Source organism: Zalophus californianus, chromosome 8, assembly GCF_009762305.2.
Source record: "Zalophus californianus isolate mZalCal1 chromosome 8, mZalCal1.pri.v2, whole genome shotgun sequence".
NCBI classification, from domain to species: Eukaryota; Metazoa; Chordata; class Mammalia; order Carnivora; family Otariidae; genus Zalophus; species Zalophus californianus.
Genome location: NC_045602.1, coordinates 125,012,924 through 125,036,117, shown reverse-complemented (window position 1 = coordinate 125,036,117; position 23,194 = coordinate 125,012,924). Strand labels below are relative to the sequence as shown.

The following is a 23,194-nucleotide window of genomic DNA, read 5'->3' as shown; positions in this document are numbered from 1 at the left end:
TTAAAAAATCAGAAAATCTACCTGAAACTGTAGCAAAACCTATTAAGTTGAATTTTCAGAGATATCATCACTAAAGTCAGAAACAGAATAAGGATGACTGCTATTTTTCAAGGATATATGAGACAGGGAGATGAGATTAGGGAATAGAGGTATGTAAGAGTGGAAAGCAAGATACCAAATTGTCATTATTTGCAGATAGTATCATTTCCTACATAACAACTGAACACATTCAATAAAGTTGTTGAGGTAACTTTCATCAGAGTTGCTGGGTATACATAATTTTACAACATTTCTACACATTATTCATAATGAATCAGAAATAATAGAAGGTAGAGAGAATTAATCAAAGAAACAAACCCTACAATACACCCAGGAAGGAACCTAAAAATTATGCCAGACCTTTGTGGATTAAAGAAGAAACTTGTTGAAGGTCTAAAACAAGAACTGAATAAACAGAGAAATAATGTTTATGTTTGGAAAGAGTAAGGTAAAGATTATAGCTCATTAAAAAAATCATTTATAAATTCCATGAAACTGTAGTAAAAACCCCAACATGATTTTTTTAAAACAACTTGACAAAGTGATCCTCTAGTTAATATATTAGTAGAAATGTTGCAAAAAAACCAAGAACATTTTTTAAAAAAGTACAATAGGAGTTATCCAGACCAAGTATCAAAGTGTTGTTGATTATATTAATTATTATAATAATTAATGGAATATGATGTTGGTACAAGAATAAACAAATAGTCTAATGGAACATCACAGAATGTCTGAAAGGGAATCTGTACATTTGTGGAAATTTGTTATACAACAAGGAGGAGTTTTTTTTTTTTTTTTAAGATTTTATTTATTTATTTATTTGAGAGAGAGAAAAAGCATGAGCTCCGGGGAGGGGTAGAGGGAGAGGGAGAAGCAGACTCTCCCACCAGCAGGAAGCCTGACAAGGGTGGGGCTTGATCCCAGGACCCTCAGATCATGACCTGAGCGGAAGTCAGACGCTAAACCAACTGAGCCACCCAGGTGCCCCAGTAAGGAGGAATGTTTTATAATTGTTTAGGACAAAACTCAAACCAATAATGAAAGCAATTGGCTTTTTTTTTTTAAAGTTCACACTAACAACTTTTACTGAGTTTAATAGTAATTGTTAACATAAGGTTCTCCTGAAATTTTTTTTTCTTTTCTTTCTTTGTTTTCTTTCTTTTTCTTTCTTTCTTTCTCTTTCTTTCTTTCTTTCTTTCTTTCTTTCTTTCTTTCTTTCTTTCTTCCTTCCTTCCTTCCTTCCTTCCTTCCTTCCTTCCTTCCTTCTTCTTTCTTCTTTCTCTTTCTTTTCTTTCTTCTTTTCTTTCTTCCTTCCTTCCTTCCTCTTTCTTCTTTCTCTTTCTTTTCTTTCTTCTTTTCTTTCTTTCTTCCTTCCTTCCTTTCTTTCTTTCTTTCTTTCTTTCTCTTTCTTTCCTTCTTTCTTTCCTTCTTTCTTTCTTCCTTCCTTCCTTCCTTCGTTTCTTGCTTTCTTCCTTTCTTTCTTTCCTTTCTTTTCTTCTTTCTTTCTTTCTTTCTTTCTTTCTTCTTTCTTTCTTTCTTTCTTTCTTACTTTCTTCCTTTCTTTCTTTCCTTTCTTTTATTCTTTCTTTCTTTCTTTATTTCTTTCTTCTTTCTTTCTCTCATTCATTCCTTTATGATGAGGAATTGGCTTGCATAGTTATGGAGGCTAAGTCCCATAATCTGCTGTCTGTAAATTGGAGACTCAGAAAAATCTGTAGTGCAATACAGTCCCCGTCTGAAGGCTTAAGAACCAGGGGAGCTGATGGTGTAAATTCCAATCCAAGGGCAGGAGAAAATGAGGTGAGATGTTCCAACTCAAACAATGAAGCCGGAAAAAAGGTGCGGATTCCTTCTTCCTCCCCTTTTGTTCTATTTAAGCCCCCAGGGCATTGGATGAGGACTACCTATCCTGGGGCGGGGATTCTATTTGACTGAGTCCACAGATTCAAGTGCTAATCTCATCTGGAAACATCTTCACAGACACATCCAGATATAAATGTTTACTCTGGGCATTTTGTGGCCTGTCCAGTTGACACAGAAATTATCCACCACAGGCCCAGCCCATGTTAACTTGGCACTGGTATGCATCTCCTTAAACCATACTTAGCCTCCAAAGAAAGGCAATAACAAGGTCATAATTCTGCCAAACATGATAGTTATTCTTCGAACAACTAAAAACATACTAACTCTTCCCAAAAGAGGAGGTAAAGTCCTTGAGTAATGTTTGATCTCCTCCTTGATATCCAGTAATTTAAATACTATAATGTGAAATTAACAAATACTATGATATAAAGTCTACACAGGGGGCGCCTGGGTGGCTCAGTCGTTGAGCGTCTGCCTTTGGCTCAGGTCATGATCCCAGGGTCCTGGGATCGAGTCCCGCATCGGGCTCCCTGCTCAGCGGGAAGCCTCCTTCTCCCTCTCCCACTCCCCCTGCTTGTGTTCCTGCTCTCGCTGTCTCTCTCTGTCAAATAAATAAATAAAATCTTAAAAAAATATATAAATAAAAAATAAAAAATAAAGTCTACACAGCTTCTGGTGCCTGATAAGGCAATAAGAGAGACAGAAGAAAGAACACACACACAAATGTATTCAGAGCAACATAAGGAGGAAATGTCATAGCAATTACAGTCCTCATTTCTGTAACTGGTCACGTGGTTGTAGTCGGTTGTTTCTTTCTACCCTCTTCCGCTATCCATTCCATATTCCTTTGCCTTCAGCAAGCACCTCAGCTGGTTGTAGTTCTCCGTCACCTGATAGGGTGACCCAAACCTTCATTCCTGAAGGGTCTGCGCCATTAATAGCCTTGCTTGGATTGGGTTGTTGTATTTTTCTGATGACCTTAGTTACAGAACATGACAATATTAGGAGGCGCCCTAAGGGAGCTCCTGTATTCCAGACATATTCTTCCTCATTTCCCTTGTGATAGAGTTCTCCAATTTCCCCTTGGAAGTCAAGATCAGTCACCCTGGCCAACACCATAACTCTCTTCTTTGTTGAACGAGGAGCCCAAAGTGGCCAGGTGGCAGTCTTAACTTCCAGTCCAATGGAATCATTGTTGTGTCTCCTAGTGGAAATGTTTCTCCCTCTGGAACTAACACCTCTAGGCCAACAGCACACAGAATCATGGGAACAGGAAGCAAAAATTTTGCTAATGGGTGACTAGGGGTGATCGTGAGTAGAACCACCCCCATTTCCACCTCTTGATTCCTGAACCTCTGAGTCCTGGCTATGGGAGAAGAAGCAATATATATTAGAAACTGACTGAGAGCCTTATACAGCCTTCTGGAGAACCCAGCAAAGTGCTGCCACCTAGCTGGCACTATGATGGAGTCTTCCAAAATTCCACTGTTCTATGAAGCCAACAGCTTCAGGGTGGGGAACATGGTAAGACCAGTGAATTCCATGAGCCCGTGTCCATTGCAACACTTCTTTGCTATTGCTTCCTTGATCAGAAGCAAGGAATACCTTGATGGTGCAGAAGGCACTGTTAGTATGTGGGTGGTAGTTTGGGCAGAAGCATCACGCGCAGGCAAGTCAAATTCATATCCAGAATAAGTGTCTATTCCAGTAAGAATAAAATGCTGCTCCTCCCATGATGAAAGTGGTCCAATGTCATCAACTTGCCACCAGGTAGCGGACTGATCACGCCAGGGAATGGCTCTGTATCAGGGATCAGTGTTGGTCTCTGCTGCCGGCTGACTGGGCACTCAGCAGTGGCCACAGCCAGGTCAGCCTTGGTGAATGGAGTCCATGCCACTGAGCCCATGCTTCACCTCCATCCCTGCCCCGTGGCCACTTTGTTCACGAGGGCAATGCCAGGGGTAACTGAGGAAAGAGGCTCCTTAGTATCCACAAAGCAGATCATGCTATTCACTTGATTACTAAAATCTTCCTGCTGAGGTCACCTTTTGGTGAGCAGTCCCATAGGACACAAATATCTCCACAGTTTTTTTGCCCATTCAGAGAGGTGTATCCATATATCTCTTCTCCAGATTTCTTTGTCACCAATTTTCTAATTATGTTCCTTCCAACTCCAAATTCCGCTTTCATGGTGAATCTTCTGAATTCCAAGTACCCGTACTCAGAGACTTTAGCAGCTGTCAGATAAAGTGGCTACCTGATCATCGATGTTTCTGTTCAGCCAGATAACCAGCTCTTTCAGGGCACCTGTAGCCAGAAGAAAATGAAGTTCTCCCCTGCCGACCACGCTATGCCTCCATGGGGAAAGTCTCCCATCTGGGGTAGTCCTACCCTGGGATGGTGGTGGGAGTTCCACGGGGGATGTGTGGGGTAGTAAGTGAGGCAAACACCAAGAGGCTGCATGGTGTAGGCCCCAAGCAGGTGTTATCAGATGCTTAAAAGCAGAAGTAAAACAAACAAACAAAAATCCACAGCAAATGGTCAGCAAGACACATGAATCTTCCATCCTCTTACCATGCCCTCAGACTGGTGGCAGCTGAATGCCACATGAGTCTGACCTCGGGAGAGGGACTTGGCAGCAAACATTAGAAAGCTACACCCTACCAAATGTATCATTTTACATGCAAATATTAGTAAAGAAGAAAAGGTAAAAATCAGATAGCAAAGGAGCCATCTCAAGCATTTCCAAAAATAACAACAAAAGAAACCATAAAACATAAGGTAAGAAATGATAAAGAGCAGAGAACCATGAAATAAAAAACAAGGAAGATCCATTGAGAGATCATCTGGGCCAGAAGTTGGTTCTTTTTTTTTTTTTTTAAGATTTTATTTATTTGAGAGAGAAAGAGAGAGAGCATGAGCAGGGGGCACGGGGCGGGGCAGAGGGAGAGGCAGCCGCCCCCCTCAAGGGCCTCACCATGGGGTTTGGAGCAGGGCTCAGTCCCAGGACCCTGAGATCGTGACCTGAGCCCAAGTCGGACACTTAACTGACTGAGCCACCCAGGTGCCCCAGAAGTTGTTTCTTTAAAAAGGTTTTCATAATAAATTAACCTCTGGCAACACTGATCGAATAAATAATAGAAAAGGTAAAATAATCATGATCAGAATAAAAAAGTGGGTGTTGATGGGGTTTTGGAATACAGGTGAGGTTCAGTGGGGTGAGGTCCGGAGCCCACAACCAAGAAAGAATTCTTGAGGCATCTTTGGTGCAAAATGGTTGTTTATTAAAGCACAGGGGCAGGACCCGCGGGAGTCTGCCCTGAGAGCTTGAGGAGTGGCTGATTGTATACTCGGGAGTTGGGGCCAGAAGGAAAAGGGAGGTTTCAAAAGAACTTTCATATGCTAAAGAGGACCTACCAGACACCGGAGGTCTTGCCATTGTCAAGTTAAGGTTGTTTTCCCCTCTAGCAAGGTATTAACATTAAGATCGCTGGGACAGGGGTGCCTGGGTGGCTCAGTTGGTTGGGCGACTGCCTTCGGCTCAGGTCATGATCCTGGAGTCTCTGGATCGAGTCCCGCATCGGGCTCCCTGCTTGGCAAAAAAAAAAAAAAGAGATAGCTGGGACATCCCTGGAAGAATGTCACACATGTCCCACCCAGGAGTGGGGGTTGCAGGAAGGTTGTAGGGCGTCTGCTTGTGCTTTGTCTTCAGCCAGCCTGCTGGTCCCTCGTCAAAATGGAAAAATTCCTAGTACTTCACACGATCTGCCCGAGAGGAGAAAGAGCAAACTAGTACTCTCAAAAAGGCAGGTTCATTGCGACGAGGGGGCCACGCACCGAGGGACAACACGGCATCTCAACAAAGGAGAAGATGGAGCTATCATAAGATTTGAGGGAAAGGTAGGGATTGGGCGAAATTCAAGCGAGTAAGGGATTTCTTAACACATTTCACATTTATCCTAATTTTGTAGTTTAAGGAAACAAGAAATCCCTTATCTGAAGCGCTATACCCAGATTGGAAATCAAGGCTGCCTCTCTAATGTCAAAGTAACTTAAATGTCTCAGGTAAGAAAGGGATGTTTTATTCTTAAGATAAAATTTCAGGTATAGTTTCTGGTAGTCTGTGATTTTAGAAAACATGTTTTCCAGGTGACAAAATGACTTTGGGGGGCACCTGGGTGGCTCAGTTGTTAAGCGTCTGCTTTCGGCTCAGGTCATGATCCCAGGGTCCTGGGATCGAGCCCCTCATTGGGCTCCCTGCTCAGCAGGGAGTCTGCTTCTCCCTCTCCCGCTCCCCGGGCTTGTGTTCCCTCTCTCGCTGTGTCTCTCTCTGTCAAATAAATAAATAAAATCTTTAAAAAAGAGAGAGAGAGAAAATGACTTTTGTTCGAAGAGTGGGTCCTTCATGGTACTTGACAGCTACAGCATGTCATAGGGAGAAATAGCCTTTGTTAACTTTGCAGTGAGATTTAACTCTTGTCCTTCCTCCAGCCTGTTGAATGGCTGGGCAGATTTTTACTTCTGAGTTAATTTTACTTTCTCACTAGAAAAATGCAACTTATGCGAACGACCATAGCACAAAATAGAAACGTGACTATTACTATAGATATTAAAGACATTAAATTTGTGAAAAATTCTAACTCAGCTTTGCTGGCAAGTTTTACCAAGTATCGAAGGAAGAAATCATGTTAATTCTTAAAAAAACTTCCAGGAGATTCAAAGGAAAAGTTGTACTTCCCAACTCATTTAATGAGGCTAGTGTGACCTTAGTACCAATGTGCAGCAAGAACACTATGAACAGGAAAGTACAGGCCCACTTTTACTCATGAACATGGAAAAAAAAAATCTTAAAATATAAGCAAACAGAATGAAACAATCTACAAAAGGGATAATGATCAAGCTGTGTTTATCCAAGAGATAGAAGGTGGTTTTTGCATTAGAAAAGCAATCACTATAACTTTTCACTTTAACATAATAGAGGAGGAAATCACGTGATCATCTGAATAGTTGCAGAAAATGCACTTAATAAAAATTCAGTGGCCATTCAACTCAAAACTTAGCAAACCAGGGGCGCCTGGGTGGCTCAGTCGGTTAAATGTCCCACTCTTGGTTTCTGCTCAGGTCGTGACCTCATGGGTGGTAGGATCCAGTCCCAAATCCGCCTCAGAGCTCAGCAGGGAGTCGACTTGAAGATTCTCTTTCCTTCTGCCTCTTCCCCCACTCATGCTCTCTCCCTTGCATTGTCTTAAAAATAAATAAATCAATCTAAAAGAAAACAAAAACAAAAACAAAAAAAACCTCTTAGCAAACCAGAAACAGATGGAAACAAGCTGATAAAGGGTATCTGTTAAAAAAACCCGACAGCAATCATACTTAAAGGCAAAATGTTGAAGACTTTTTTTTCTTTTGGAAAGCAAAAACACAACAAAGACGCCTGTTATCACCATTTCTTCCAACACTGTATCAGATGTTCAGCCAGTGCATTAAGACAAGTAAACAAAATTAAAGTTATAAGAATTGGAAAGGAAAAAGAAATAAAACTGTCACTATCCAAAAGGATAATGAAAAAAACAAAAATACCTACAGATAAATTATTAAAATTAACCGGGAAGTTTATTAAGTTCCCTGAGTACAAAATCAATATTTTAAAAAATCAAGTACCGAAAAAAATTCGTTTTATGTCTATATTCCAGCAAGAAAAAATTGAAGATGAAACTTCTTACAGTAGCAGAAAAAAAAAATCAAACAAATAGAGAATAAAACTAAGAAAAGATGTGCATGATCTCTTTGTAGAAAATGGTGAAACTTTATTGAGAGAAATTAAAGAAGATCTAAGTAAAATGAGAGCTATACCATATTCATAGATTGGAAACCCTAATACTGTAAAGATGTACTTTCTCCCCACATTCATTTATAGAGTCAATGCAATCCCAAGCAAAATCCCAACAGGTTGTTGTCTTGTTTGCTTATATGTGCATGTATCTTGCAGAAGCTATTTTTAAAAATCATTTGGAAAAGCCAAGGGACAAGAATAGCAAAGACATATCCTTGAAGAATGTAAGAATAAGGCATAAATACTTACTCTACAAGCTATTAAGATTTTTATAAAGTTAGAGTAAAATATTGTGATACTGGCCAAGGTTAGACTCAGAGCAATGGTATATTAGCATCCAGTGAGAAGACAGAAAGAACACAGTGATGTGAACAGGACACACTGAATATGACTGTTATCAATGTTTCAGGGAATTAACTGAAAGGGAATAAAAGAGCAGGCTAAAGAAAACCCTAGAGCTAAGGAAGAGTAGTCAAGGAAGGAACAAACTTTCAGGAGAGTGAATCCTCTCCAAGGTTAGGATTCAGACTCGCTGGAGAGGGTGTGGTGGCAGCCCGTTCGTTGGCAGACAGGTTAGCTGGGTTGTCCCAGACCAGAGCTGGTGCACGGCCTCTGGGTAGAGGATTGCTGGGTGCTGGAGAAAGGCTCTGAGAAGCCGCCTGCTGGTGGTGCTGTTAAACTAGGAAGCGGTAACCAGCAGGTCACCAGGAAGCAAGCTCGGGCACCTGCAGGACTGGCGCTTAGGAAGTTGGCCGGTTATTCTAGGAGGTCTTCTAGGAGCTGCCTGTGTAGAGTTCCACTGAATGCACCGGCTGGGTGAGCTCCACCGGAGCACTCCAACCGGTCTGAAGAGTGAACTTGCTTCAAGCTTATGCACCTGCTGCTTCACCTAAGTCCCTTGGTCTGTAGCAGAACTGACTCTCCTTGAGAGTCACAGACCACTGGCCTTGAGGAGTGAAGGACCAGACTTTCCCAGAAGATAAGGCTGGACCACATTTGAAAGCAGCTGCCTCCAATGCCAGCAAGTCTGTTCGGGGTCACGTCGACGTACGAGTAACCGCCAGCGCACCTGCTTTTCCTCCCCTTTCCACACCTTCCCCTTTACAACCCTCCGGCTTCCCCTGGGCGGGGAAGATAGTCTTTGAGATGTTAGTCCACCATCTTCCCAGGTTGCCAGCAACCTTTCCTTTCTCACCATCACTTGTCTCTCGAGTATTGATTTTTGAGTGTCAGGCAGCCAAACAGAGTTCAGAATCGGTTCTCTGTCTGGTAGCAGTACACACACTAGGGCAGCTGTGAGGGAGCAAGAAAAAGGAAAGCACATCTGGAGCAGGAGAGAAGCCCCTTCTGCCTCCAATGCCTTCCCGCCACTGATTAACCATGTACCAGTCGGCAAGGGAGAGACGTTCCCGTATTTCAAGCCAGCAGTGAAGGATGGATTCGCAACTGAGAGTCAGTCAGGTGGAAAGCAACAAAAACAGTCTCTCCCTTGAGCCCCCAAACAGCTCCCTACATATATGCAGGAAGTTGATTTATGTCACAGGTTGTCCTGCAAACCAGTTAGGGAAAAGAGAGTCTTCTCAATAAATGCCCCTGGGACAAATATCCATGTCTGCACTTTAATTCTTCAATTTTTATTTTTTTAAAGTAGGCTCCACAGCCAGTGTGGAGCCCAACTCAGGGCTTGAACTCACGACCCTGAGATCAAGACCTGAGCTGAGATCAAGAGTCAGATGCTTAAGCCACCCAGGCGCCCCATATCTGTATTTTTAAAAGAGAAAAAGAAGAGAAACCTGATCATCATGTGATCTCATCACATGCAAAATCAATTCCAACTGGTTGTAGACTTAATATAAAAAAGCAAAACCATAAAAATTTTAGAATGTAATAGAGGATAATATTTTCATGACATCAGTCTAGAGAAAGATTTATTTTTTTATTTAAATTCTAGGTAGTTAACATATATGGTAAAATTGGTTTCAGGTGTAGAATTTAGGGATTCATCACTCCCAGTGCTCATTAGAGCAAGTGCCCTCCTCCTCGATACCCATTGCCCATCCAGCCCATCCCCCACTCACCTCCCTACATCAACCCTCAGTTTGTTCTCTATCGTTGAGAGTCTCTTATGGTTTGCTTCCCTCTCTCTCTTTTTCCCCTTTGCCCTATGTTCCTCTGTTTTGTTTCTTAAATTCCACATATGAGTGAAATCATATGGTATTTGCCTTTCTCTGACTTATTTTGCTTAGCATAATACACTCTGTTCCATCCACATTGTTGCAAATGGAAAGATTTCATTCTTTTTGATGGCTGAGTAATATTCCATTGTATATATACACCACACTTTCTTTATCCATTCATCAGCTGAAGGACATTTGGGCTCTCTCCATAATTTGGCTACTCTTGATAATGCTGCCATAAACATCAGGGTGCATGTGCCCCTTCAAATCTGTATTTTTGTATCCTTTGGATAAATACCTAGTAGAGCAATCGCTGGGGGGTAGGGTAGTTCTATTTTTAACGTTTTGAGGAACCTCCATACTGTTTTCCAGAGTGGCTGCACTAGTTTGCATTCCCACCAACAGTGTAGGAGGGTTCCCCTTTAGAGAAAGTTTATTTAAAGAAGACACAAAAATACGAATTATAAAGAAGATTGGTAAGTTTAACTACAATAAATTTAAATTTTCTGTTGAACAATAGATACCGTTAAGAAAACGAAAAGGCAAATCACAGGTGGGGGAAGATATTTGCAAGCAGAATATATAGAAAGAATTCCTATAAATAAATGTCAAGAATAATCGGTTTAGGGACGCCTGGGTGGCTCAGCTGGTTGAGCGTCTGCCTTCGGCTCGGGTTGTGATCCCAGGGTCCTGGGATGGAGTCCCACATCGGGCTCCCTGCTCAGCAGGAGGCCTGCTTCTCCCACTGCCCCTCCCTCTGCTGGTGCTCACTTGCATGCTCTCTCTCTGACCAAAGAAAAAAAAAGGAATAATTGGTCTAGTAGAAAGATCTACCAAATAAACAAATAGCCTCCTCACACACAAAAATGAAATGCATATGTCCAATAAACATCCTAGAAGCATGCAGCCTCATTACTACTCAGGGAAATGCACATTAGAACCAAAAATGAGACACTACTATGTATCCACCAAATTGGGCAACACTGAATTGTTTGGCAAGCCTGAGTTGTTTTTTTATAAGGATGAGAAACAACTGGAACCCTCATCCACTGCTGGTAAGAGAGTGAGCTGGGGGCAATTCTTTGGAAAGCGGTTGGTTGTGATCTCATAAATTTGAGAAAACATATCGTTTCTGATGCAACAAACCCCAATATAAATGCATTCGCATGTGTACAAGAGACAGGTGCAGAAATGTTCGTAGCAGCAACATTCAAAATAGGCCAAATCTGGAAACAACCCAGTTGTCCATCGGCACACACGAGAATGATGGAGAAAGTGTGGTATGTTCATACTATTAGATATAAATGTAAATGGACAATACACAGCTACACTGAACAACTTGGATGAACTTAAAAGCATAATGGCGAGTGAAAGCATACAAATGACTTGAAAATATTTATATAAAGTTCAATGTATAACTAAAAGCAAGGAAGTGATTACCCAAGAAATCAGCTTACTGGTTCCCTTTGCCTGAGGAAGGGGGTTACGGCTGGGAACAGGCACATAGGGGCTTCTAAGTCACTAGAAACATTTTTTTTCATCTTGATCTGAGTGGTGTTTACATGGGGTTTGCTTTATAACAATTCATTACATTTGCATGTTTTATGTTTTAGGCATTTTCTCCCTGTACTGTATTGTACAACAGGTTAATTAAAATATACCTAAGTGTTATGAGTATATTGGCAAATTATATATCAAGTCTGTACACTGGAAGTATTGGAAATAAGAGGTTACTCAGAAAGTGAAAAAACTGACCAGAAAAATAAGGAAAAGTCTCAGAAGTAGGCATACGCACCCCCTCAAAGAGAACGCAGACTTTTCTCAAGTGCCTGAAGGTATTCTGTCACGTGAGACGTTAAATCAGTGTCATAAAAAGGAGCTGGATCCGGAGCTGGCTTCTTTGTTAGACCAACTCCCCTTAGGGGAATTCACCGGCTGGGGCTACAAGGTCAACTGAGAGGAGCCACGCAGATTCCAAAAACACGGGCCAGCGCTTTTCTCCTTTAAGGGCCTCAGTTTCCCTATGAATACACTGCGGAAACTGGATTACATGATCCCTGGAATATCAACTGAACAAAACACAAAGGTGCAGAGTGAGTTGGGGGGTGGCAGAAAGGAAGTAAGAAATGGAGAAGGGATGCTGATGGGTCTCATCCTGGCGCAGGGATGGACAGACCAGAGCTCGGAAGAGGGCAAGGCCCCGCCCGCAAGGTCGCAGGGCGTCAAGAGCGGGACAGAACCAGCGCCCCAGCGCCAAGTGCCCCTTCTGACCCCTCCAGCCTCACTGACCCGGGGCAGCCGAGGAGCTTGCTGCCGTTTAAGGCATGGTACGGAGGAAGGGAAGGCTGCCAGGTTCCAGGAGGTCAGATCCGACATTTCGGGAGGAATCCAAGTCCCATTCGCGGGAGCAGCACTAACTTCAGGGAGGGAATGTCCTGACTGTGTGTCCTTCCCTGCCCCACCCACCCTGGCACTGCCGGACACTGGCCCTTGCCTTATCTGTTCCCGGCTCTATTAACAGGGAAGCACCGGCAGGGGTTTCAATGCAGTCCTAATGAACTCACGGAGCATAGCTTTTCTTGGGTTCTTGGTAGGTGCTAACTGATGGTTTCCGTCAAGCGTGGATCCCTGCCCTCGGAAGTCTGACTCCTGTTTCCTAGTGTATTTCTGAGAAATTGTAAATTTGTGCCCATATGGGGGTTTTTACTTATGTCTACATGTGTGTTTCTATGTGCCTGTTGTGTCTCTGTGGCATACCTGCTTGCCACCCAAGGGGCGGTCCCCAGGCCAGCAGCATCGGCATACCTGAGAGCTTAAGACATACGGCAGCTTGGGCCCCATCCAAGACCCACTGCCTCCAAATCTGCATTTTATGGTTCTTGTGCACGTTAGTATTTGACAAGCCCATCATGCATTTGTAGAGGCCCAGGAGAACACATACTTCATGTGGGCGAGAAGGTTTTTACCAAGAGGATGGGTGCATCTGTATTACAGATCTGGATGTTTATAGGCACACTTGTGTGTCTCTGTATGTAAGTGTGATGTGTCTCTTGCTCAAAGGTGGACAGCATTTCTTGAGGGCTGAGTCTCTGTCAGGCACCCCCGTAAGTTCCTAAGACGATCATTTATATCCTCTGCCTCATTTGATTTTCATAAAGGCTCTGCAGGGAGCAGAGAGGGAATGATATGCGTTGACAGCCTTAAAAATATCCAAACTCTTTGACCCAGTACATTGCACTTCTAGACATCGGTCCTAGCAGAAAAATCTGAAATAAAGAAAAAAAATGATTCACGTGCAAAGATTTACGTATGCGTGTAATCTACAATAGAAACCAAGAACTGGGAACAACGGGTTTGTCCTGTGGAGTTATAGAAATGATGACATAGACTTGAAATGAGCAACAGTGTGGCCATTAGCTGAGTTCAGCTAAACCATGCTTTTCCTGTCCATCCAAGTGTGTGCTGCGCAAAGGGTTCATAGAGCAGATCGACATGGCCTCTGCTGTCATGAAGATCAAGATATTTATAAAGTTTGAATAACACTGGGAGATTGTGTTATAATGTAAACCAAAAAAGAAGATCTAAAACTGTATATCAGGGGCACTTGGGTGGCTCAATCCGTTAAGCATCTGATTCTTGATTTCGGCTCAGGTCATGATCTCAAGGTCATGAGATGGAGCCCCTCATCAGACTCACGTGCTGGGTGTGGAGCCTGCTTGAGATTCTCTCTCTCTTCCCTCCGCCCCTCCCTCTTCTAACAAAATTAAAGGAATATTTGAAATTGTGTATCAGGTGTAATTGCGTTCAAGGAAATGCTTTGTGAAATAACGTGAATACTAACTCCTTCGTGGAGAGCATGGCTTTGCAAGTTATGGGAAAATTTTTAGGAAAATGTTTCTCTTTCTCTGTGTAGATTTAGACTGTGCATTATCTGCGAATTGTTTATGCTTCGGTGGGGGCGGTTGTCTTAAGTCTGTCTGTCATCGGGGTGCTTGGAAAATAAAGATCATCTGCAAATTACAGCAGGTGGAGGGCTCAAAAGGACTAATCACATTATGTCAGTGCTCGCTCTGGATCTTTTGGGGAAACTTGGGATGCCAAAGACCTCCTAGACCATCCAGCAGGGGCGGTTCCAGACTGAGGAGCCCAGACGCAGGGAAATACAGTGCCGAGACATGCCCGTGCGTCACCTTGTGGGAGGGGGAGGCTGAGCCCCGAAAGGAGAGAAAGTTCTGGGCTGCACACAGATCACGTGTGATGCTTGGCTCTTCTCCTTGTCTTTCTACTTTTCTTCTCCAACTGTTTGGATGAATACTTTAAAAAAAATGAAACTCTTACCAATGAATTAAAAAATACTGGAAGAGTTCAGAAATTATATTTGATTCCCTGAATCTTTTTTTTTAAAGACAGGTTTTTTTGTTTTTATTTTTCTTTAGAGGTGTTTCAGATTCCCAGCAAAATTAAGAGACAGGTACAGAGATTTCCTGTATACCTTCTCCCCCCCGCAACATGCACAGCTTCCCTCACTATCACCATTCCCCACCGGAGTGGTACATTTGTTACAATCCACGGACCTGGGCTTGTCACATCACAATCACATCACAATCACCCGGAGTCCAGAGTTTACAGTAGGGCTCACTCTTGGTGTTTGTACGTTCCATGGGTTTGGACAAATGTATAATGACATATATCGATCATTATGGTATTATACATAAAAATCCTCCACTTATTTATTTGCCCCTCCCCAGTCCCTGGCAACCTCGAATCTTTTTACTGTCTCCATAGTCTTGCCTTTTCTGGAATGTCACACAGTTGGAATCATACAAGATGTAGCCTTTTCAGATCCGCTTCTTTCACTTGGTATGAGGCATTGAAGTTTCTTCCCTGTCTTTCCATGGCTTGATAGTTCATTTCTTCTGCAAAATACCTCATTGTCTGGATGTGCCACAATTTATTTATTTATTCACCTACTGAAGGGCATCTCGGCTGCTTGCAAATTTGGGCAGTTATGAACACCGCTGCTATAAACATCCTTGTGCAGTTCTTCTGTGCGGACATAAGTTTTCTGCTCTTTTGGGTAAATACCAAGGGACGTGACTGCTTAGTCATATGGTCAAAGTATGTTTGGTTTTGTAAGAAATTGCCAAATTGTCTTCCAAAGCAGCTGTACCATTTTTATTCCCATCAGCAACGTATGAGAGTTCCTGTGACTCCACATCCTCCCCAGCGTTTGCTGTTGCCAGTGTCCCAGATTTCAGCCTCTCTAACAGGTGTCTACAGTATCTCATTGTTTTTATTTGCATTTCCCTGATGACATAGGACGCGGAGCATCTTTTCTTGTGCTTATTTGCCGTCTATATATGTTCTTTGGTGAGGTGTCTGTTCAGGTCTTTGGCCTATTTTTTAATTGAGTTGTTTTTTGGTGGTTGATTTTTAAACAGTTCTTCGTATATTTTGGGTAAACGTCTTAATCGGATGTGTCTTTTTTATTATCTTCCTTAGGTCAGCTGCTCTGGGAAATGGGTCAGGGGCAGCGATTTATGTGCAGGAGGTTTCCTGGGGAGTATTCGGAGAGCAACAGAGAGGTACAAGAAGCAGACTGTGTAGAAGGACAAGTGGATGTGGGACGCGGTTACAACAAAGGCCTAGCCGATCCCACCGGGAGCTCGGGAGCTGCAGGGGCCCTTCAGAGGTGTCCCTAATCAAACTAGGGAGCTCGACCTCTGTACCCCAACATCCACCAGTCAGCACAGGTTCCCCAGGTTGCCGCAGGAATGGGGTGTACCCTCAGATGTAGCAGCTCACTTCGGCCAGGGAAATTCCCAGGAGGGACTCAGCTGTGCGTGTCTGCAGTCAGTCCTCTCAGCGCCTGCAGGTCTGGGTGCCCCATTCCTGTGGGAGGATCTGGACAACACACCACAGCAACCACTATATCATCTGGAAAACATAAACTCAAAAATAAAGAAAAAGAATGCAGGGCTTTGAGTCTCACCACTGACTTGCTGTATGATCTTGGGCACATTGTCTCCTTGGGCCTCAGTTTCCCCATCTGTACCCTAAGAAGGTGTTACTAGACAGAGAGTCTCTCACTTTCTAGTTGTGGCTACTGGGACACTCCTGAGTCACAATCAGCAGGCAAGCAGGTGCTCTGGAAGCTGGCCAGAGCCACCAGAGAAGATGAGGCTGAGGTGAGGCCAAGAGATTGAGAGAGTTCATGGAATTCAGGGAGTTCCTAGAACAAAATGAGGTAGCCTACCTTTCCAGGGCTTTCCTTCCAAAGTAATCTATGAATCATTAGTTTGTAAAACAGCAGAACAAAGTGGGACATTGGAAGTTGGCTGAACCATCCCTTCATTACACAAATGAGAGGTCATGCCCAGTGTCAACACTGAGTCAACAACCGACCTGGGGACAACCACTGTTCCTGAAGCCTGGCCAGGGGATTTCTCAATGTCCCTGCTGCCTGCACCTCGAGAGAATGGGTCAAGGTTTACTGGCTGGAAGAAAGAGATACCCCCTCAAGCTAACTTCCACGAAGGGAGATCTCTTTGAAAAGGGTCAGGATGAGAGGAGATTTTCTCCATCCTCTTCTTAAGAATGGGAAAAACCAAGGGACAGGAAAGAAGTGACTTGAGTACAGAGCGGTCAGTCAGTGTAGGGCAATTTCAAAATGTATCCAGAATGGGGGAGGGCCGGACGCTCTCTTAGCACAATAAGGTCAGAACGAATAGACCCCATGTAATAAGATCAGATTCCTCCATATAAACCTTAGACTTTCAGGGAAAAGTTAATCTTGTGGTCCAGATATTTGAGTTTAAATAAGCTGGTCAAGAGTGAGCTTGAGCCAGGGTGGAAGACTGCCACCTTTTTCCCTTACCCACTTCCCAAAAGATTGGTTTCTCCCTCCCCTCTTCCAAACCATCTCCACTCCGCCACACAGAATCAACAGACATGGAAATTTGAGCCCCGCGCTTCCCCACCAAACTCGAAAAATTTGCTTGCTGTTTAGTGGACTCAGGAGTGCGGATAAAGTATTGATACGTGGCATTCCTATAGTGAGGGCTGGCACATTCCAGGAAAAGGGGATGTGGAGGCACAGGGAAAGGAATTGTATAAGGAAGGAATAGGATTTGAAGAGAAGGGGGAGAGGTGGGAAGGAAGGAACATCTGGGGAATCCTCCAGAGTTCTGGGGATGATCCACAGGGATACCCCAAAAGGCCCAGCACCCAGGGCAGGGGGTAGGGACATCACTGTGCAGTGTAAGAGAGCAAGGAGGTGAGCACCTTCTTTCCGTCAAGGAAGATGGAAATGCAGAGAAAACCTTGTGTATTTATTTATTCACTAGCCAACCGTTATTTCCTCTTGTGTGTCAAGCCTCACACGACATGGTGGGCATACACGGATAAAACAGGCCCAGCCTTACCCCCCTGGAGGTGTTGGTCACGGAGCCACACCTTCATCAAGACACTTTTGCTTTTCTCGGGCTTGGGGAACAAAGGAATCCTCAGACCACACGTACTGGGAAGTCCTAATCTTGTTGAACTGGCAAGAATACATCTGTGGAAAGAAAATAAAACAGAGCCTCGGCACAGGAACAATCCCAGGGAGCCTTACATTCCTCCCAGCCAGAGGGTCCCCCTGTCAGTGGGCCCCACATCCCTTCGGATAAGAAGAGAGAGAACATGGAGCTGGAATAGTCAAAACAGTGCTGGTCTTTGGTCTAGGACTCCAGAACAAATCCACGTTGTTCTCGGACTGCTCCCATCTTCATTCTGGTAAAATCCGGGCATTGGGCTAGATCATCCTGGAACGGCCTCTCGATCTGGGCATCACCCTGGGGTTTCCTGTGGTTCCGGATAACCTAGCCAATCAAGGCCATCACCTCAGCAACACTCTCTCCACGCACATGGCACTTTGAGGTTTAACAGGAGCTTTTACATGTAGTATCCCGGTGGATATACTTTTGTCCATTTTACAGCTGGGGACACTAAGGCTAAGAAAGATTCAGTCAGTTGCTCGTAGTCACACAGTGGGTCAGAGGCAGAGGCGATATGAAAAGATAAAATTCTTGCCTCTTGTATCATGGCTCCTTTCTTCTGACTCATTCCAAGAAGCCTTTCCTCCCACGACCCAGCATTATTAGTCACAGGTGACCCTGGGAACTGCTTGCTTAGAAAATTGGGGGTGAATGGTATTAAGGGGCGGTGGATCTACTTGGGGGGGCGAGTGGTGCATAGGGAGATGCTAAGCACCCTCTTTCTCATGGCAGAGCACCACACTGGGGATGTGGATCTGCGCCAGATCTTACCTTTCACCGGCTCGACACATGAATTCCCACACACCCCCTTGCAGCACTTGAGACTGTTCAGGCAGTGGCTGTCATTCAGGCAGATGTCTATGGGGTTGGGCCTCTTGCACTGGCCAGTGACCACTGGACACTTCCCAGGATTGACCTTAACTGTTGAGAACGGGGCCACAACTCAGAGGCTTGCCCCCTAAGCATCACCCCTGCTCCTACCCCATCTCTAACCCATGCATGCAAATCACTTCCTCTCTACCTCGGCACCCAACCGAGGCCAGTGCGTGTCCTGATGGAGCCCCCATTCCACCGAGGGGGCCCCAACCAGTGTTGTAAGTGTCTGACAGGCGGAGTGACTCATGAGCTGAATGAACAGCTAACTGACTGACTAGTTCCCCAGCTGTTGGACTCACTCGCCGGGAATAGCAGTCAGTCAGCTGTGGCTCTGCCCCACCCTCAAGCCCAGTTCTGGGGAGCCCCCACCACTTCTCTGACATGTGTGCCCTCAAGCTAAAGTCCCCTGGGTCCACTCTTCCCTGGCTGTGTTTCCTCACCTGGCTTTGATGGGTCTACAGTATCCATGCATTTGATGCCACAATATTCGCGACAGCATTTCTGCTCCTTCGGACATTGCCAGTCGCTCTGGCACTGAGGGGGTTCAAACACAAGGCACATCACACGAGGCGTGAAGGGGCAGACTCCATGCTTGGCTTTTTCTAAGGGTGAGAACAAAGGAGGAGGAGGGAGCTGATTCTGAGTCATGACTTTATAATCCCGGACAAAGAATCAGCTTCCCCAGAGGGGAGAGAAAACTAACTCAGGCAGCCGACCCCAAAGGAAGAGAGGGAACTGTGAGGGTTCCAGGTCGAGGGCAGGTGTGGGGTGGTGCCAGGCTCAGCCAGCCACTCAACCAAGAGGGAGTCAGTGGCACAAGAAAGAAGGTATAGATGGTGGTGTGCCGGTAAGTTGCCAATTTCCATGGTGTAAATACTGCTCCCATGGCTGATTCCAAGCTACCAACATGAGGTCCACTAGCCCGCAAAAGTCTTTTATTTTTAATTTTTTTTGTAAGATTTTATTTATTTATTTGAGAGAGAGAATGAGATAGAGAGAGAGCATGAGAGGGAGGAGGGTCCGAGGGAGAAGCAGACTCCCCGCCGAGCAGGGAGTCCGATGCGGGACTCTATCCCGGGACTCCAGGATCATGACCTGAGCCGAAGGCAGTCGCTTAACCAACTGAGCCACTCAGGCGCCCCCGCAAAAGTCTTGAAAAGTGTAACCTTCGGCTGTTGTGAGCCAGCTCCAGCACACGGCTGGGCAGAGCTCATGGTCAGGTGCTCCTGGCCCGCGGTTGACTGGAAGGGAGGCCGAGCGGGACCGCGGTAGTAGGAGAGGCAAGTCATCAGAGCCTGAAGGAAAGATTGCAGATCGAATGACAAGTAAACTGAGACAGAGTGACCATTCAAAAAGAAACAGTAAGAGAAAAAGAGAGCATTTTGGAAAATTAAACAGAGACCCAAATAATGTGACAGAGCAGAAGACCAAATAGAGAAGGAGCTGCAGAGAGAGGGAACGATAAGCAATACAGGCACTGGGGTCACTGGGTCCATCTGGCGAAAGGTGGGTTTCTGGACGCTCAGAAGCTCTTAGCTGAAGTCCTCAGAGAGATGCTTGAAATTAGGGGCCATGGGCCAGACCACGGGAAAGGTGACTTCAAGGTCAGCCCCTGGACTAAGAGGAGGAGGCTACCACCATGCTGAGCCATCATGGACCCTGGCACCTGGATATGGCTGGAAAGTCTCCAACTTACCTCTGCTGGCACCTTCCACAGTCCAGGATGTGAGGATTTGGAGGGCAGGGAGCTCCGTGAAAGGGATGAGGCTGCCAGGTTTCATAGTGAGGGCAGGTGGGGCGGTGGTGGCCAGTGCCGGCCTTTCCCTTTATACCCCCCCCCCCAGTGTGTGGTCCCTGCAGAAGTGCCGGGTGCCCTCCCTGCTGCTCCCTCCACAGCAGGAAATTCAGGGGAGGACAGTAACTCCGCCCCCCAGAGTATTGATGGCAGGAGCCTGAGGCCTAGGAAGGGACATGTGGAACTTGGAGGGGGAGGTGTCAGCAGGCTGGTTGGGAGGCCATTCTGGAAGCACCTGCCGTGGGCCTTTGCGGGGGGGGGGGGGGGAGGGGGGGAGGGGCCTGGAAGGGAGCCTGCAGGGCAGAACCAGAGGTCATTACAAATGAGCGTTTCTACTTGCCTCAACCTTCCCACACTCCTGGACTGGCTGCCGATTACCCGGCGTCATTCCCTTTCCCAGATTTCAGGTGACGCCTTCCCCTGCTCACTCCGGACTTGTGTCCACGTAAAACCCACAGTCTCGGGCACTCTGCCAATCCCACGGGGGTTTCCCTAGGAGCCCGTGTGACATGACTGGTGAAGAGCGGACAGCAACCCAAACCGCTTCGGGACCGGCTGTGAGGTGGGGGTAGTCCTACCTGCCTGGGTTACTGAGCAGGATCGGAGATAAAGGGGGTAGAAGGGCATTGAACAGAGTGAACACGGGCCCCAGAGTGACGGGGCAGGGGGGAAGTGAAGTGGATGGGAAGCCACATTTGAGCCCCTTTCCCTGAGATGAACTGATAGGACACTTCCCAGCAGTCAGCTGGTTAACCAGGTAAGCAAAGAGTGCCGTTTGTGGTGCTCAAAAGGTTTTCCCACACCCCAAGTTACCCCCACTGTGCTTTCATAATTATAATGAAGGTTCTCATCAACTGAGCGTTGGCTACGTGGCAAGAAGTTCACGTGGAACTTTTCTAAATATCAAAAGGAAGCCCATTAAAGTGTAACCAAGAAAAAAATGCAGGGGATAGAGAAGCCAGAATGTAGGGGAGAAAAGAAGGAAGCCTCAACGATGGGGTGACAGAAGGTCCCAGAGTGACAGCAGAGTGCCAGAAACACAGGGCGGCCAGTCCAAACTGGAAAGGGTCACAGGGTTCCAGGAAATTCACCTTCTGGAAGGTGAAATTAATAGCACATTTTGGTGCATATGAACATGGGTAGGAGGTTTTGGCAACCAATGAAGAGTTTGTGATTGAAAAGTGATATGTATGTAGAAAACCAAGAAAACATAAAACCTGACAATTTTTCATGTCAAAGAAAAAGTTGTGCCAGAAAGTAAAAGTAGTTTGGTTTATTACCTAGTTCAGCCATGACGAGTGTCCACATAGTCATAGTGAGGTAAACAGCAGTGCTGATCTCATCAAATTGTCACATAACTCTCTCTCTCTCTAAAATAAATAAATACGGCTTCTAAAAAAATGGGGTGCCTGGGTGGCTCAGTAGGTTGAGTGTCCGACTCTTGATTTCAGGTCATGGTCTCAGGGTCCTGGAATTGAGCCCTGCATTGGGCTCCATGCTCAGTGAGGAGTCTGCTTCTCCCTCTCCCTCTGCCCCTCCCCCCACTCACATTCTCTCTAAAATAAATAAATTAATTAAAGAAAACCTATCACCTAACTAATGGGAGGGAGGAGATGGAAGGGTGAGTCTGTATACTAGAGGTGTGGGGAGCAAGGCAGTGGACAAAAATCTCATCTTCAGTAATGGGAAGTCAGTAGATTATATCTAAAACTGCAAAGTCAAGTGTAACATAACGTGAATGTTACTTAGAGACAGGGAGATAAGTGACAATGTCTTATTTAGACTAAAACCGGTTTCCTCTGGGGGTGGGTGGTAGTAAGCAAATGCTGTTTGTCACAACAAGCTTTGCAAGATTATATGACTCTTGAGTCTACCGGCATGTATAACTTTGATAAAAATAAAGATATTTAAAAAGAAAGTCTATTATCTCACTTAGCTTACCATGAAGATGTATAATCATCCAGGTAAAGCACTAAACATTATTCTTCTTTCAATAGGGTCCCTTTGGACATAAGACTCTCTGAGTTGGGAGCCCCTCCTCTGTTCCCCATCTTGCCCTGCACTTAACACCCTCTTAATGATTATCACCAAGGATTGTCAGTGTCAGTTTATGAAGATGCTTCTCCATGAGAAGATAAGGTCCTAAATAGGAAAGACTGTGTGTATGTTGTCTGTAAAAGTCACCCAATTTAGTGTGTGGCTCTGAGTTGTCACAAAGGCGTGCAGCCCCATAACCACCACCCCAACCAAGAGAGAGAACAGCTCCATTCCCCTCTTGAAATTCTCGTCGCACACTTTGAAGTTGATCCCGTGACCCACCTTCAGCTCCTGGCAACAACTGATGTGTTTTCTGTCCCTATAATTTTGCCTTTTTGAGGGTTTCATATGAGTGGAATTGAACAGGCCATAACCTGTTGAATCTGCCTTCTTACACTTAGCAGAATGTCTGTGTTCCCAGGAGTTTGTTCCTTTCTATGGCTAAGCAATATCGCGTTGGATGGAGATTGTGGTGTCTAAATGGGGTGTCTTGCGATTGGATGGGGGCCCCCAAATGTGGGGTGATAATCAGGTGGAAGCCAATGGCAAGGGTGGCAAAAGGATTCACCCACAGCTGAACAAAGGAGATAGAAGTTTATTGAATATACCACAAAGGAGCAGTGGTTGGGACAAGCAGAGGAGAAGCTGTCTGCCACGGGTTAGTGGGTGGGGGCTGCTTTTAAAGGAGGGGGATATGAGGAGGTATGGCCATGTATGGAATCTTCCTTTATTGGTAACTGTGCCTAGTTGTAAGTAGCCCATTGGTCAGTTAGGGCCTATGGGTATTCTGAGGTGGGTCGCCTGATGGGTCTGTCTGGATTCCATTGCTCAAGCCTGTTTGCCTAAAGGGGCCTCTGCAGAGATGCCCCAGTTTGTTTATGCATTCCCTAGTTGAAGGATTTGGGGGTTGCTCCCAGTTTTTCGTGATTATGAATAAAACAGTTTAAGTGTTCGTGTACAGGTTTTTGTGTGCATGTGATTGACATTTCTCTTGGGTAGTAACACGAAGTAGGATCAATAGGTAGTGTGGTAACAT

The 23,194-nt window shown here is 45.1% G+C and overlaps 1 protein-coding gene across 6 annotated transcripts; it reads right to left on the bottom strand.

The window, feature by feature from the left end:
* Positions 1-14,305: 14,305 nt before the first annotated feature.
* LOC113937031 (antileukoproteinase-like) lies at positions 14,306-20,209 on the bottom strand. Of its 6 annotated transcripts, none has more exons than XM_027620659.2 (5): positions 20,023-20,209; positions 18,767-18,928; positions 18,222-18,371; positions 17,368-17,774; positions 14,306-15,849 (listed from the first exon to the last, which is right to left on the bottom strand). In XM_027620659.2, exons 1-4 carry the CDS (start codon positions 20,105-20,107, stop codon positions 17,743-17,745), a joined length of 429 nt encoding a protein of 142 aa, XP_027476460.1. In that variant the 5' UTR covers positions 20,108-20,209; the 3' UTR covers positions 14,306-15,849; positions 17,368-17,742. The 6 variants fall into 6 exon arrangements, with proteins under 6 accessions (XP_027476460.1, XP_027476461.1, XP_027476463.1 ...); XM_027620660.1 differs by having other exon boundaries at positions 17,337-17,470; XM_027620662.1 differs by having other exon boundaries at positions 14,306-15,816; positions 17,337-17,470.
* Positions 20,210-23,194: the final 2,985 nt, after the last annotated feature.